The sequence below is a fragment of the Psammomys obesus genome, unplaced genomic scaffold (assembly GCF_907164565.1).
Source record: "Psammomys obesus unplaced genomic scaffold, mPsaObe1.curated_primary_1811, whole genome shotgun sequence".
Taxonomy (NCBI): domain Eukaryota; kingdom Metazoa; phylum Chordata; class Mammalia; order Rodentia; family Muridae; genus Psammomys; species Psammomys obesus.
Window position 1 is genome coordinate 26,178,758 of NW_026596069.1, and position 15,054 is coordinate 26,193,811.

A 15,054-nucleotide genomic window follows, 5' to 3' on the forward strand; every position below is an offset into this window, starting at 1 on the left:
CCATCCATCCATCCATCCATCCATCCATCCATCCATCCATCCATCCACACCCATAGATTGAGCCCTCCTCACCGCAGTCCTCCTGGAATCGCTCCGGCCTTGGGCTTGTCTGCGTCCCCGCCCAGCGGGGAACAGAGCAGAGGGGAGGGGCGCCGGCGAAACCCACTGTAGCTGCGCAGCCGCACCCCACCGCACGTGGGCGTGGCATAGCCCAGGCCCGCCCCCAAACCCCACGTAGTCCTTGACGCTGTGCCTGTGTCACCCATCCAAACCGCTGCAGCTTTGGGTCCTGGAAAGCTGGTGCCAACCTGGCCTCCAAGCTGCCTCCCCCACCCCTCCATTCTGTACAAAGCTGAACTCCTGACTGGCGCAAGCACAGAACCACAGGGTGTTGAACAAAAATTTATTGAGATTCCCTCCCTCCCTCCCAGCCTCCGCAACCCTGAGGTCACTTTTTCCGCTTGTAGATCTTCTTTCCTAGTTCCTGGAAGATGGTAGGGGGCAGGGGCGCAGAGTGCTGCTCAATGAGGCTCTGGAGACGGCCATAACTCTCTTCCTCGTACTTGAGGAACACAGCCTGCAGGTCCAGCGCCTCATACAGCGCTCTCACCTGCGCCACCTTCTCTGGGTCCTTCTGTCCATAATTCTCCTGAAAGCAGAACAGCTCTACTCAGCTGGGTCCAAAGGACCTCACAAATCACTCATACCTTCCAGAACACTGGCAACGCCATTCGCCCCACTTTGTTTTAGTCAGGGCCTCATTACGCAGGGCTGCCTCTGTCTCCTGACTACCTACCACTTGTAGCTCTCCTGTCTCTGGGGATCCAAAATATCAAACACTGCCCCCACCCCAATGTTGAGGTATTGGCTTAGGGTTCCACCTCCTCTACTGTACGGCTTCTCGGCCATGACTACCGGGATCCCTGGGCGTTCCACGTTGTCTACCATTGTCCAGACCTCCCCTGGCTGCCTTCAGCACATAACCACATTGTATTGGGTTGGCCAGCAAAATCACCGTGCTCTCATAGCCCCTCGCCCCCAGCCCTCTTGGGCACCTCTAAGATCTGGCGCTGCTGCGGAGTGGCTCGCTGCAGACACTGCACCACCAGCCAGCTGCACTTGTTGTCCTGGATGTCAGTGCCCACCTTCCCAGTCACACTGGGGTCTCCAAAGAGATCGAGGTAGTCGTCCTAGGCAGCAGGAAGAAGGAGGGTGAAGAGAACCCCAGGCCGGCGGAAGATGAAGGGGGCTCTGCTGCTCTGATCTCCTACCTGGATCTGGAAGAACTCGCCCATCTCCAGCAGGATCTTCCTGGCATTGGCGTGCTCCTTCTCCCCATCAATGCCTGCCTGCAGGGAAACAGGCGAGGCAGCCCAGAGCACCTTGCCCTTCCTGATCCCCGTGGCCTTGCCTAAGGCAGGCCAACCTCCAGCCTCCTTATCAGTTGGGACACCCGCCCGGGAGGCCATCCCGCCACCCTCCTGAGCGACTGCAGCCTCACAGTTTCACTTCCCATTTCTTTTGGTAAACTCAACTTCTTAACAGGTGAAAAGAAAACTAGGGTCAGGATGGACCCAACTGCCTGGGAACCTAGTGTCTTCAGCTACAGCCTTCCCACTCACACGCAGCACCTACGGGCCTCACCGCTGCTCACTCTCCAGTATCAGAGGGACCGAGCGCTTGGTGTGAGGCCAGACAGCCATACAGTAAACACAGAAGATTGTCTACTCTGCCTTCCTGTCCCAGAGTCCACAAGAAAAAACACAATGAATGTGACATGGACTTACCATGTACATGGCGGCTGCGACCGGCAGGTAGAAAGAATAGAAAGCTGTCTTGTACTTGACAATAGATTTGTACCTGCGTCAGGGTAGAAGATACATTTACAAAGGCAGGGCCCAGGCTGAGTCCCTCACCATCCAGACGTGGCTGCCACTGGCCCTCACCTCTTTTCTGTGTATCTACCTAGATCCACATGGCCCTGGGGTGCTGTGATGAGGTCGAGAGTCTGCCCAATCTCTGTCTGATAGGAACTCTAGAGAGGAAGGTAGCAGAAGACCTCTAAGCCAGCCTTCCTCCTTGGAGGAAGACACTGGCAACCTGGGCCTCATATCCCAAGCAACGACGGCTAGGCAGTCAGGGAGCAGGAGAGAGAAGACCTCCAGGCTCACAATCGTCCTGCTTGCCATCACACCCTTCCCAGGCAGGCCCAGCACAGCAGATGAGCACGTGCCAGAAGCTAGGGCTACAGCACACAGCTGCTGGACCCCAGCCCTCCCGCAGCACACCTGCAGAAAGAGCTCCAGCAGATTCAGGTAGTAGGGCTGCTCCCTGCAGTAGAACTTCAGCAGGCGGTAGATGCAGGCTTCCAGAAGCAGAGCGTCGTTGATGGCATCCAAGCCTATACCTGGCTGTGAGGAACAAAGTGAAGCCGCACTTACCTTTGGCCATATTCAAACCATCACACCTGGCACCCCAATCACCTCCCTGTGGCCTGTCTACCAGGACCACTGCTAACCTCCTGTTTAACTTACCTTCTGATACCAGCAGATCTGCCCCCGGCGAGTGAGCGAAGAATCCATGATGTCATCTGACACGAGGAAGAAAGCCTGGAGCTAGAAGGAGTGCAATAAGATGCCCAGGGCTCCATAAGGGCTTTCTCTCAGTGACAGCTGCCGCTCTGCCACCGCTGTGCGCTGCATGGGCGGTTAGTGGGGGCCCCTGCTCCCAGATTTCCTCATCTGTAAAGTGGCACTAATGCCCCTTATCTTCAGGTAATGGACCTCTGCCATCTCTGATCGGTTCTGAGACCCCCCAGCAGCAGGAAGAGCACGGACTACCTTTACATACTGCACTCTGGACCAAAACATCTCAGAGTTTCTGTTCCAGTGAGTGACCATGTGGGCTAGTTTGAGGTCAACTTGGCACAACGTATAGTCATTTGGCAGGAGGAAACCTCAACTGAAAAAAATGCCCTTACCAGACTGGCCTGTGGCAAGAGTGTGTGGCATTATCACCGTGGGCAGTACCAGCTCTGCCAGGTGGTTCTGGGTGTATAAAAGAGCAGGCTAAGCAGCTATGGAGAAGAAGAGTTTGCATCATTCCTCCTGGCATCTGCACTGATTCTCTCAGGGACGGACTGATCTGGAAGTGTAGATGAAACCAAACCTTTCCTTCCTAAGTTGCTTTTGGTAAAGGTGTTTATGGCTCAGTGGTTCAGAGCACTGGCTGCTCCTGCAGAGGACCCAGCACACATATGACCGCTCACAACCATATATAACTCCAGTTCCTGGAGATCCAACGCCCTCTACTGGCACGTTGGGAGCTGCATACACCCGTTACATATACTCACAGGCAAAGCACCCACACACATAACATTTTCTAATCATAAAAAGTAAATTTTTAGCCAGGCAGTGGTGGTATAAGCCTTTAATCCCAGCACTCAGGATGGAGAGGCCAGGAGATCTTGGAGTTCCAGGCCAGCCTGACCTACAGATCAAGTTTCAGGACAGACAGGGCTACTCAGAGAAACTCTTGTCTCAAAAAAAACAAAATAAATAAGTAATAAGTAAACTACTAATTTAAAGAAGTTTAAAAGCATCTATTGAAAAAGGCCTCTCTGTCCTAAGGCAGAGCATGCAAATCCAGCAAGAGGCCCACAGCCCTCACTTCCACTCTCTTCTGCAAGAAGAGGCTGCGGATGAGTGTCAGACAGGGACCCTCCACCCCAGCAATGTGCTACAGGCTAAGCAATGGCTTCTTCTTTAGATAGGTAAGCTCCTTACATGGCCAAGAAGGACCTAGCAATTCTGCCCTTCCTCCTACTACTCAGGTGCTGAGGTCACAGCCATGGGCTGCCACACCTGGCTCTATGCCCAGCTGGGCATTTGCCCAAGACTTCATGCACCTAAGGCAGCACTCTTCAACCTGAACTACATCCAGTTTTCTATGTTCTTCAGTCTCAGCAAAGGCTCATGGGACATACAGGATGGGCTGCCCCTCTGTATCTCCCCAGAGCCTCACCCACCTCAGAGCGGTGCTTCCCAAAAGCTCTCCATTAAGGAGATGGAAGAATGGAACATCCAATAACACCCATTACGCCTTCTGGTTTGGTTTCCTTGAGAGAGAGCCTCACTAGGTTGTCTCTAAAAGCCAAAATCCAACAAAACAAACAAAACAAAAAACCAAAGGGATGTAGTCCAGGGATCAGAGGGTACTGGGCATAAACAAGGCCCTGGGCATCACAGCCCCAAGCTCCCCCCCCCCAAAAAAGCCACAGACATTCAAGAGCCAGAAAAGCTAACCACATAAGACAAAAAGATGCTGGGACAGAAGCCATGCATGAGAGCATGTACCCCAACTTAGACAAGCGGCTTTCACTTGGCACCAGAAAATCTAAGTGAGCATACTGCCAAATCCTGGGCTGTTATGTATGTACAGAGTGTACATGTTTGTTATGTGTTGTACCACATGTTTGTCCAAGTGTGTGCATGTGGTGTGCATGCATGTTTAATGTATGCATGTGTGACAAGTGCATGTCGTGCACACATTTGTCCAAGCGTGTGCATGTGTTTTTATAGGGTATGTACATGTTTGTGTAAGTATATGCATTCACATAGAGGCCAGAGGTCAACACTGAACATCTTCCTCATTTGAGGGGGTTGAGATGTCTTCCTCATTTTTCAAGTTTTGTATGTTGTTTTTGGGGGGGCTTGGGACCAATCTATGTATTTTTTTTTTTTTACACACTTGACAAATGTCAGTTAGGAAAAAATATGGGATGCTTCATAAATTTGTGTGTCATCCTTGATAGGGCTCATTCTGATATTCTCTGTCTTGTTCCAATTTCAATATATGTGCTGCCAAAGCAAGCACTATTTATTTTATACATTCTGGTGTTCTGTCTGCACGTATGCCTGTGAACCACGTGGCCAGAAGAGGGTGTCAGATCCCCTAGGTCTGGCATTATAGATAGTCACGAGGCACCAATTGCGTTCTAAAGATTGAACCCAGGTCCTCTGGAGAAGCAGCCAGCGCTCCTAACCACCAAGCCACCTCACCAGCCCTCCCACCTTCAAGAGATAGGGTCTGTCATGGCAACTGTGCTGGACAGGCTGGCCAGCAAGCTCCAGGGAGCTGCACAGCACCCATCCCAGTAAGGGGATGACAGACTGCATGACTGTGTATGAGTGAGAACCAAGCCAAGTGCTCCTGGTGCCCAGCCTTTCTGACGGAGCCATCGCTCCCACTCTCAGAAACCTGTGTGTGTACATGAGCTATGTGTTTGTGCTGTGCACACACGGAGGCAAGAGGACAATGTCAGCTGTCTTCCACATTCCCCACCCTTTTTTAATTTTTACGTATGAGTGCTTATCTGCACGTACACCTGTCTGCCAGAAGAGGGCATCAGAGCCCATTGTTGTGGGCCACCATTGTGGTTGATGGGAGGCAAACCAGGACCCCAGAAGAGCAGACAGTACTCTTAAACGCTGAGACAGCTTTCCAGACACCATCCCATCTCATGTTTTAAAGACAAAACCCCCTTCCCTGAGCCTGGAACTGACTGACTAGCTACACTAGCCTGGCCAGAGGCTCTGGGGATCTGCCTGTCTCTGCAGCCCAGCACTAACAGCACAGGCGTGCGTCACACGAGACTTGTGTGTGCATTTTGTGTGGGCATGAGCATATGACAGGAGAAACCAAAGGAAGATGCCAGGTGCTTGACTTCACCACTTTCCTTTGAAACAGATCTCTCTCTAAGCCTGGAAGCCCCAGCCCATTTCCTGACTCTCCTACAGTGCACTGGGATTACATGTTTACAGCCACAGTTGATTTTCATGTGGTGCTGGGATCCACACTTGGCTCTTCTGTTTGTGCAGCAAATGCTCTGCCCCACCAAGCCATCTCACCAGCCTTGGAAAACCTTTTTATTTACTTTACTCTTTTAAAGATTTACTTATACAATATTCTGCCTGTGTGCATGCCTGTAGGCCACAAGAGGGCACCAGATCTCCTTATAGATGGTTGTGAGCCACCATGTGGTTGCTGGGAATTGAATTCAGGACTTTGGAAGAGCAGCCAGTGTTCTTAACCTCTGAGCCATCTCTCCAGCCACTTTACTATTTTTTTTTTTAATGAAATGTTTTCTTTGTTAAGTTTACGAGATTTAAGTTGTTGTTATTTGAGACAAGGTTTCTCTGTGCAGCCCTGGCTGTCCTGGAACTCACTCTCTAGACCAGGCTGGCCTCAAACTCAGGGATCTTCCTGCCTTGGCCCCTGTTGGGCTACCACCACAGGACAAGATTTAAATTTAGAATTTCTGAAAATTTTCCGTGCCCACTCATCAGTCCCTGAAGTGACCCACACTGCCTGAACTTGACTGTAGCACATGAGACACAGACAAAAATAGTCAGACACAAGCTTAAGATCCATTCTCCTCTTAGGAAACCCCAACTCCAGGGACTCATGTCTCTGACATGAACTCAGTGACTGGCTTTTTGACCTCACCAGCCCCAAGGGAGGATCAGCCCTGCTAGGCCACAAAGGAGGACACTGCAGCCAGTCCTGAAGAAACCTGATAAGCTAGGGTCAGATGGAAGGAGAGGAGAACTGAGAGGAGGACCTATCAGTGGACTTAGAGAGGGGCAGGGAGGAGATGAGGGAGGGAGGGTGGGATTGGAAGGGAATGAGGGATGGGGCTACAGCTGGGATACAAAGTAAATGAACTATAATTAATATAAAAAATTTAATAAAAAACAAACCAACAAAAAAAGAAACCCCAACTCTGGAAAGCCTCTGCCCCCCCCCCCCTTCTTACCAGTTCTACACACCAGCCCACAGTCAGAGCCCGCTGAAGACTCTCAGCGTCCTGCTTCCTGGGCTCCACCAGCTCCCGGAATGCTTGCAGCACAGTCAAACCCCGATTGTACTTGCCTCCTACAGCATTGTACTCCAAGACCTGAGGCAGGCAGGGGAAGAGGACGTCAGGGTCCACACAGCAGGGCCCTGAGGAGATTCCTCTTCCCAGCTCCCCTTGGAGGGCCCTGGATCACTCCCCTCCAAAGTCCTATGGCATGACACCCAAGAACCTGCTCCATAATATATACTCAATTCTTCGCCCAAGCCCAGAACTTAGGCCATCCACAAACAAGCCTGTATTGGAGACAGGGCCCTAGCAGAGAGTGATCCTATAATGTCAAGTGCAGGCAAGTAAGCTGTAGGAGTTTGAGGCCAGCCTCAGATACATAATGAGTCCGGGACAGAAAATGTAAGGTGTCTCCAAAGGCCAAAGGAGGGTGTGGAGGTGACCGCAAGGTTCAGGCTATTTCTGACCCTTCCAATATCCTCCTACTGAAGCCTCCCACTGTGCCTTCTGTCACACAGCAGATCTAACTAACGAGACATCTCTTTAATACCGACACACTATAGACAAGGAAAACACCCTCCTTGGTTTTCCTCAGACAAGACAAACAACATTTACAAAAGGAGTCCCAGATGGAGGCATGACAGCACTGTAAAGATACAGCACACAGGAGGCTGAGGGAGGGGTATCTGAGTTCAGTTCGAGGCCATGTAGGCCAAGAAAGAAAACTCTGACTTAAGAAAAATAAATAAATACAAGAGAATAAAGGAGAGAAATAGGTGACTCAACTATTCCTTTCCTAGAAAGGAGAGGTTTTTTTGGTTTTTTTTTAAGATTTATTTATTATGTATACAGTGTTCTGTCTGCATGTACACCTGCACGCCAGAAGAGGGCACCAGATCTCATTATAGATGGCTGTGAGCCACCATGTGGGTGACTGGGAATTGAACTCCTGACCTCTGGAAGACAGAGCAGGTGTTCTTAACCTCTGAGCCGTCTCTCCAGCCTGAATAGGGCTTTCTAATGATACAGTATCTTCCCTCAGGCCTCAGGACAATGGCCTCTTAGATATCCCATCTTAAAATTTCAGGCCATAAAATCAGAACTTCAATAGGTCCAAGGCTCTGCTCCCTCTCATGCAAAGCTGTTTGGATGGCCCACCTTTTGTAGAGCAGAAACTCAGGAAAGTGGGCTGAAGTATCCCAGGGACCCACCTACTCCAGGGACTCAGGCAGAAACTGTTACTTCCACTCTTATCAAAAGCCATGCAAAATCCACACCACTACTGGTTTCTTCAATACTGAACCCTCACCTCCTTGAGCCGGGTAATAGCATCCCCAGTCTCTGGGTGTGCTAGCTCATCCTCCGTCAGCACCTTGACGATCTGGGAGAAGTGCTGGATGAAATCCTGCCTATCTTGGTTACAAGCATCCAATTTCTGGTTCCCATTCATTCTGAGAGAGGTGCAAAATGCTCTGAGGAGAAAAACACACACACATACACACACACACAAATGAGAGATCTGCTCTGGCACTTCCCTCCCCGAAGCCCCTCACCCCAACCACACTCACCGAGGCTCCTCTGTCCACACTTGGCACCACCAGCGGGCACTGTGCCAGGCCCCCAGGACTGGACACCCATATGCCAGGGAGGGTCGTTGTAGGGAACCAAGCCACCTCTCCCGGGGTGCCCAGCAGGGGGCTGGCAGCAGGAAGACCCCCACAGATCTCAGCCAGCGGGACAGGGGCATCGTGGGTGGGCATAGGGGGAGGGGCTCCAAGCACTCCCTGCAAGCACCGAAGGCAGATGCTTGGTAGCCGTTACCTCAGGTACCCACAGGCCAAGCTTTCTACCCCTGCACCAAAATACCCCACCCTGATGCACCCTGAATTCAAGAATTACAGAAGGGACACACAGGAAATAAAAAGAATGTCCGGGTGCCAGAGTCCCAACAAATCTTCACTTAAAGCGAAATGGCTAAAACCGAACGCTTTCTACTTCCGAGGATGCGTTCGCAGGGCCGGAGATGCAGTACCGAGAATTAGGGGATAGAAGGTCTTTAAGACACACTATTAATGGACACACCAAACTGAGCTTCTGGGGCTATTAGATAGCTGAGCCGACGCAGGGCCAGAACTAGAACCAAGGGGTCCGGGGGCAGGGGAAGAAGATGGAGGCTCAGGCCCTGGGCTCCGTCCGAGGGGACCGATGATGCTGCGGGGATGTGGTCTGTACTGGTACTAACCGCAGCCGGCCTCTGCAACAGGTGGGCGTGGAGGGTAAACTCGCGGGCGTGCACAAGGAGGTCTCGAGGCACACACCAGCGCAGAGTCAGAAATTCGCGAAGGCAAGAAAGCCGCTCAGTCCGGCTCACCGACCCAGGGACAGGAACTCCCGCACAGGCTGGCCCTGCGGCGCTTCACCAGACCTGAGGCAGGAACAAGTCTCGGCTCCAGATCCGACAAGATCCCTCACCTGTTTCTCAACGCGGATTCTCCCGGGGTCCAAGGTGTGGTGCGGTTGATACCTGAAAACCGGGCGCTGTACGCGTTTAGCATTCTGGGGCTTATAGTTCCCAGACTCTCGGCTCAGTAGGCAGACCCTGAAAATAGTACTACAACTCCCGGCATGCCGCTGATCCGGCCGCAAAAAAATGCAAGCTTGTACAGCTGGGTGGGCGTGGCCGACATCGCTGATTGGCTGAATGACCTCGTGTGAGCATGGGCCTTGTGACAGCTGACCAATGAAAGGGCGGCGCGCGGTCCATCGGCCCACTGAGCGGAGGGCGGTGTCAAGCGACCGAAAGTCTGGGAATTCGGCCATCTGGGCTTTGGTTGCAGCTCTTCCAGTACGTCTGGTTGACATTGTTAGTAAGACCCCGGAATAACCAGCCTTGCAGCTTCCTATTTCCAACTCAGGCAAATCATTTCTACATCTCTGATGCTAGCTGGCTGTGGCGGCTCAATTTTCCAGCCCTTAAAAGGCAGAAGCAGGGCTGGAGAGATGGCTCAGAGGTTAAGAGTGCTGTCTGTTCTTTCAGAGGTCCTGAGTTCAATTCCCAGCAACCACATGGTGGCTCACAACCACCTATAATGGGATCTGGTGCCAGGCAGAACATTGTATATGTAATAAATAATTCTTAAAAAAAAAAAAAAAAAGGCAGAAGCAGCGAAGAATCGCGAGTTCAAAGCCAGTTTGGGTCACATAGTGAGTTTTAGGCCACTCTGAAGACTGTAGACTATATGAGAAAAAAACTTTCGTACTTTGGTCCCTTGAAGCAAAAGTAAAAACTAAGCAGAAGTTTCAGCCCAACACCTTTCTCTATACTCCCTCCCAAATTTATCCCGATCAAGAAAGAGACCTGAAGCTAAAAACTAGCTGAGGCATTAACGCGCTTGTTCTTGTAGTGTTAGAAATAATTTCATGGTCCCAAAGAAGGAGACCACTCACACTCCCAACTGAAAGGTTGAAGGGTCTGGGCAAGGTAAACTTTACTCTTTGGCTTGTTTTGGTTTGTTCTGCTTTCGAGACAGTTTCTGTAGCCCTGGCTGTCCTGGACCTCGGTCTATAGACCTGGCTAACCTTGAACTCAGAGTTCCATCCTCTGCCTATAGAGTCCTGGAATTAATGGTGTGTGCTACACCTGATGAGAGGGAGGTTTTCATTTTAGCTATGAGAAAACAGCCGAGGCATCTGGAAGAGTCCAGCGTAGAGAGAGAAGGAAGTAGACTGAAGATGGCCAGCAGATGGACCTGGCCATGAGAGGAGATGGGGAGAGAATGATGGGAAAGAGAGGACCAAGGCAGCATAGCTGAAATTGAGTTATAAGGAGAATGTGAGCTGTGGGGTCCTGAGCTTGAGAAGTTTAGGGTAATGGGGCAGAAGAGCTAGGTCCTTGTGACACTGGGGGGAGCCTGGAGACCAGCTTGTTCTTTTCTGTCTCTTCTTTCGGTGATGAGGAAAGCGGTTCATTTGATAAAGGAGACCCAGCCTCACAAGTTCCTGAGGAAATGGAGTTCCTTTGGACCGGACAGTAATGACGTAACAAACATATGCAAACCAATGCAATGGCCAATTAGCTGTCAAGATACCAAGTCTGTGCAAGGAAAGAATAGTGTCAACAACTGGATTTCCAGATGGGAAAGAATAGAGGTTGTTGTCCCATACTGAGGGACGAGGAGGTAGACTCCCTAACGGGCAGATGCAGAGAGGCTGGGACTCGGTGGACTTCCAAGGCAACTGGCTTCTTCCTCACTCTCCTGGCCTGAGACCAAAGGCTGGCGGCTTAGAGCAAAGGCCTGTGGGGATTTTCTTCTGCAAGCATGGCCCCTGTTAATGGACAGTTCAAGGCTGGATCAGGACATACTTACACACAGTTGTGTGCCAATCAGTCATCCTGTCTGTTTTCAAATTAGCCAACCCTAAAGTAGGGGAAGACCACTTAGAGATGCTAAAAGCCACAGCCCGATAGCTCTAATGGCGCACGCCTTTAATCCCAGTGGAGGGAGGCAGAGGCAGGCAGATCTTTGAGTTCAAGGCCAGCCTGGTCTACAAAGCAAGTCCAGGACAGCCAAGGCTACACAGAGAAACCCTGTCTTGCAAAATTAAAAAAAAAAAAAAAAAAGCCACAGCCTTCTAGGAGAAACTGGTCCTCGGCCTCCTGAATGCCCTCTCTGCCCTCTGTGGAGCTGTCTCACTGTGCCTGCAGTAAGCATGTGCTTCCTTGCCTCTAAGAGCTCCTTTAGACTTCAGATTCTGTGTGCTTCTGTTTGCTTGTTTGAGATTTCCACAGCTGTCACTTGCTGTGCTCCAAATTTTTTCTTTCTGCCTTTTAATTCTTTAGCTGGCAGGATCCCTAGACTGTAATATTTTGAGTGTTTGTCTGGGATTCCTTCTGAGGACCACTGATGAATGTAAGCCAGCCCAAAACCTGAAAGGGTAGGATGGTGTGAGCGTTAGCTGCCAGCACATGCCAAACACATATTTTAATTTCACAGATTAAAAGCTGAAATCATAAAAAAAATCTTAGAAGAAAATTTAGTGCTAAGACTTTATAACTGTGGGACTAGAGAGACGGCTCCCTGTTTAAAAGTGCTTTCTGGCATTCCAGAGCATAGGGATTTGGTCCCCAGTGCCCATGTCAGGCTGATCACAATTACATGTAATTTTCAGGCCCCTCCGGGACCTACACACGTGCGGCAGAGACACACACAGAAATAAAAATAAAGTCCATTTTTTACAGTATCTTTCTTATTATATTGGTTTCCCTTTTCACTGTTGTGACTGAGAAACAACTGTAGGAAGGTATGTTTATCCTGACTCACAGTCTGAAGGGATATAGTCTGTCTGTCGTGACAGGTAAGAAGGAAAAGGTTGTACAGAGAAGAAGAGAAGAAAGAGGAAGAGAAGGAAGTGGAAAGGAGGAAAAAGCAGATCTGTGAGACCAGCTCTGGGAGGCGAAGGTAGTGGAAGCAGAAGTTCACAGTCACTGATACCAATCAGAATGACCTGATGCCCTGTCTCAAACAACATAAACCTTGGGCCAATGAGTGGTGAGGGCCTGAGTTCGACTCATGGAACCACACTGGTGGGAGGAGAGAATTGGCCAGGGTAAAGTCGTCCTCTGACCTCCCCAAGAGCACAGTGGCACATGGGCACCTGTTCTTACACAGCAGCAGCAGCAGCAGCAACCAGAAAAGGGGGGATGGGCAGGCAACCCAAGCCAATTAGACTCCCAGCCATGAGAGATTCTGGTGCCAGAAAACACTCTAGGGAAGGGCATAAACCTGAGCTCAAACACAGAAAACAATCTTTTTTTTTTTTTTTTTTTTTTATTGTATGTGCATTGGTGTCAGGCCTGGAGTTACAGACAGTTGTGAGCTGTCATGTGGGTGCTGGGGTTTGAACTCAGGTCCTTAGGAAGAGCAAACAGTGCTCTTAACCACTGAGCCATCTCTCCAGCTTCACACACACACACACACACACACACACACACACACACAAACACACACAGAAAACAATCTTGACTCTCAGTTTTCCATCCTTTCTACTCCAGTCATCATAGCCCCAAGCTGCTGCCCAGGGCCATTCACATAGTGACATCAGCATTGAATATGCTGAGGGGCTTTTCTGTGTGTTTGAAGGGGGTATCGCTCTCTAACTCCAGACAATGCTCAGTCTTCTGAGAGTTCAGGGTGAGCCCCAGGCCAGCTCTGGGCTGCATTTAGAGCAGGTAGGGGGGAGGGTGCGTGGAAACAGATCCCCGGGCATGACATCTCCAGATGAATGCCCTGCTGAGCGCTCTTTTCTCCACCTCTACAGAGCAGCTGCAGAGTGCAATCTACAGAGCTCTCGACCTGAGCACTCGAAGCTGGGTTGCCATCTAGCGTGAGCGCCTTCTGTGACAGTTTGTGAGGTTAGGGTCTTGCCTGGCATGCTTGAACTGGTGGTGTCTCTAACTGCAAAGGCTTTTTCCTATGTCCTTAATTTTTCACTTCTTTCTCTGAGTAGATGTACACCATACTCCAAACTTTTCTCCAAGCCCACCTCCCCTCCATGGCCTGTTGGGAGTCAGACTCTCTGTCTCCAACTCCTCCCTCTCTATATCAACTAAAGGAAAGCTGCTTTTTTTTCCCCCACCAGATGTACTGGATCCCTCCCTCCTTGCAACAAGTATGTGGCTATTTCCCACAACTTAATTTTCCAAGTTGCTGAAGTTACCAGTTAGGTATCCTACATTTCTTTTTTAATTTTTAAATAAAAATTTAAAAATTTGTGTGGTGGGGGGCGGGGTGCATGTGAGTGGGGGTACCCTCAGAGGCCAGAGCAGTTAGATCCTGGAACTGGAGTTACAGGTGATCGAGAACCCCTGATGTGGGTGCTAGGAATTGAACTTGTCTTCAGGAAGTTGAACCTCCTCTCTGCACCCCCACCCCCACCCCCGGCACTGCAAACCTGAAATCTGTGGAGGCCTTTCAGGCTAAGGGAGCCACGTTACAAGACCTTTCCTTCCTTGCTTCCAGCATCAACAGCACGTCCAGGTTGGAGGGCCTATGTGCCCCTTGTCTGATTAAATGGCCTTGTGAAATCACAGAGCTCAGGGAAACACAGCAATTATATTATTACATAATAACAAGATAAATCTACATGGTGTTTGATGCTTCTGGCATGAGTGGTTACAGCGGGCACCACCGTGCTTTCACTGTATCCCACCACTGGATTTTTCCTAGATTTTCTTCTGCGTCTTGCTACATTTTTATTTATTTTGAAATAATGAAGTAACAGTGCCTTGCCCTGACTCCATTTTGTGTTTGTATAGACAGCTCGTGACCTCTGCTGCTTCCTCAGCAGTCACTTCTGCCTTGGCAACACACTGGAGATTTTCATGACCTTGACCATGGTCTGAGTGTGTTAAACAAAATAATATTTACATAATTTTAACATAAACTAAAATCACTAAAAATGGGTATATGTAGAAAAATAATTGTCGTGTCTCTAAAATAATTACTGTTCTGCCAGAAATAAACATTTCAAAGTTACTTTCACCCTCATCTAACTTGGATGTAAATTACAGTCTTTGTGGTTTTTACCTTGAAAAGACAGTACCTTTTAAAGCTTCTGTACCCAGAGACTGTGAGGCAAGAGCCCCCTCTTGGTTGCCAGACAGTAAAGGGCTTATATACTTTTTTAAATGATGTATTTCTTTTTTATTTTATGTGCATTGCTTTTTTGCCTCCATGTATGTCTGAGAAGGTATCAGACCCCCTGTAGCTGGAGTTACAGACAGTGGTGAGCTGCCACAAGGTTGCTGGGAATTGAACCAGGGTCCTCTGGAAGAGCAGCCAGTGCTCTTTACCCCTAAGCCATCTCTCCAGCCCCCAGGACCCATACTGCTTATCACTTTAATCAATGTAGTTGTCTATCTTTCTCATGTGAATTACTACAGTTTAGTGTGTGTATGTGTGTGTGTGTGTGTGTGTGTGTGTGTGTGTGTGTGTGTGTGGAGTTTAGTGTGTGTGCACACAAGTGGAGGTCAGGGGAGGACAACCTGAAAGAGTTGATTCTCTCCTTTCACTATGTGGGCTTTAAGGTCAAATTCAGGTTGTTAAGCTTGGTGGCTCACACCTTCTGCAGCTTAGTCACCTCACCAGTATATTATTATTATTATATCATTACTAAAGATTTTATTTATT

At 49.6% G+C, this 15,054-nt stretch overlaps 2 protein-coding genes and 1 non-coding gene across 6 annotated transcripts in view; all 3 read right to left on the reverse strand.

Annotated features, from left to right (window-relative positions):
- The window catches only part of Rusc1 (RUN and SH3 domain containing 1), a 9,187-nt gene extending 9,043 nt beyond the window's left edge, over positions 1-144 (reverse strand). For both annotated transcript variants that reach the window (XM_055625458.1, XM_055625457.1), the window contains exon 1: positions 73-144. The gene's annotated coding sequence lies outside the window, so the exon portion shown is untranslated. The remainder of the gene's footprint in view (positions 1-72) is intronic.
- Positions 145-389: 245 nt separating this feature from the next.
- On the reverse strand, positions 390-9,456 carry Fdps (farnesyl diphosphate synthase). Of its 3 annotated transcripts, XM_055625574.1 has the most exons (11): positions 9,108-9,379; positions 8,434-8,649; positions 8,175-8,337; positions 6,818-6,958; positions 2,535-2,615; positions 2,289-2,411; positions 1,947-2,035; positions 1,788-1,860; positions 1,272-1,349; positions 1,056-1,190; positions 390-649 (listed from the first exon to the last, which is right to left on the reverse strand). In XM_055625574.1, the coding sequence occupies exons 2-11, from the start codon at positions 8,610-8,612 to the stop codon at positions 449-451; spliced, it is 1,263 nt and encodes a 420-aa protein (XP_055481549.1). In that variant the 5' UTR covers positions 8,613-8,649; positions 9,108-9,379; the 3' UTR covers positions 390-448. The 3 variants fall into 3 exon arrangements, with proteins under 3 accessions (XP_055481549.1, XP_055481550.1, XP_055481551.1); XM_055625575.1 differs by lacking the exon at positions 8,434-8,649 and having other exon boundaries at positions 9,338-9,456; XM_055625576.1 differs by lacking the exon at positions 8,434-8,649 and having other exon boundaries at positions 9,108-9,376.
- Positions 4,770-4,875, reverse strand: LOC129690232 (U6 spliceosomal RNA). Its single transcript, XR_008722241.1, has one exon. It is a non-coding gene; the product is annotated as a U6 spliceosomal RNA (small nuclear RNA).
- Positions 9,457-15,054: the final 5,598 nt, after the last annotated feature.

Excerpts from the sequence above, each read along its gene's own strand:
- Fdps (XM_055625574.1), bottom strand. The coding sequence starts at position 8,612 with ATGCCCCTGTCCCGCTGGCTGAGATCTGTGGGGGTCTTCCTGCTGCCA. Across the intron at positions 8,338-8,433 it reads GTGTGGACAGAGGAGCCTCG|AGCATTTTGCACCTCTCTCA; the intron begins GTGAGTGTGGTT and ends TTTTCTCCTCAG. Across the intron at positions 1,861-1,946 it reads GGTAGATACACAGAAAAGAG|GTACAAATCTATTGTCAAGT; the intron begins GTGAGGGCCAGT and ends ACCCTGACGCAG.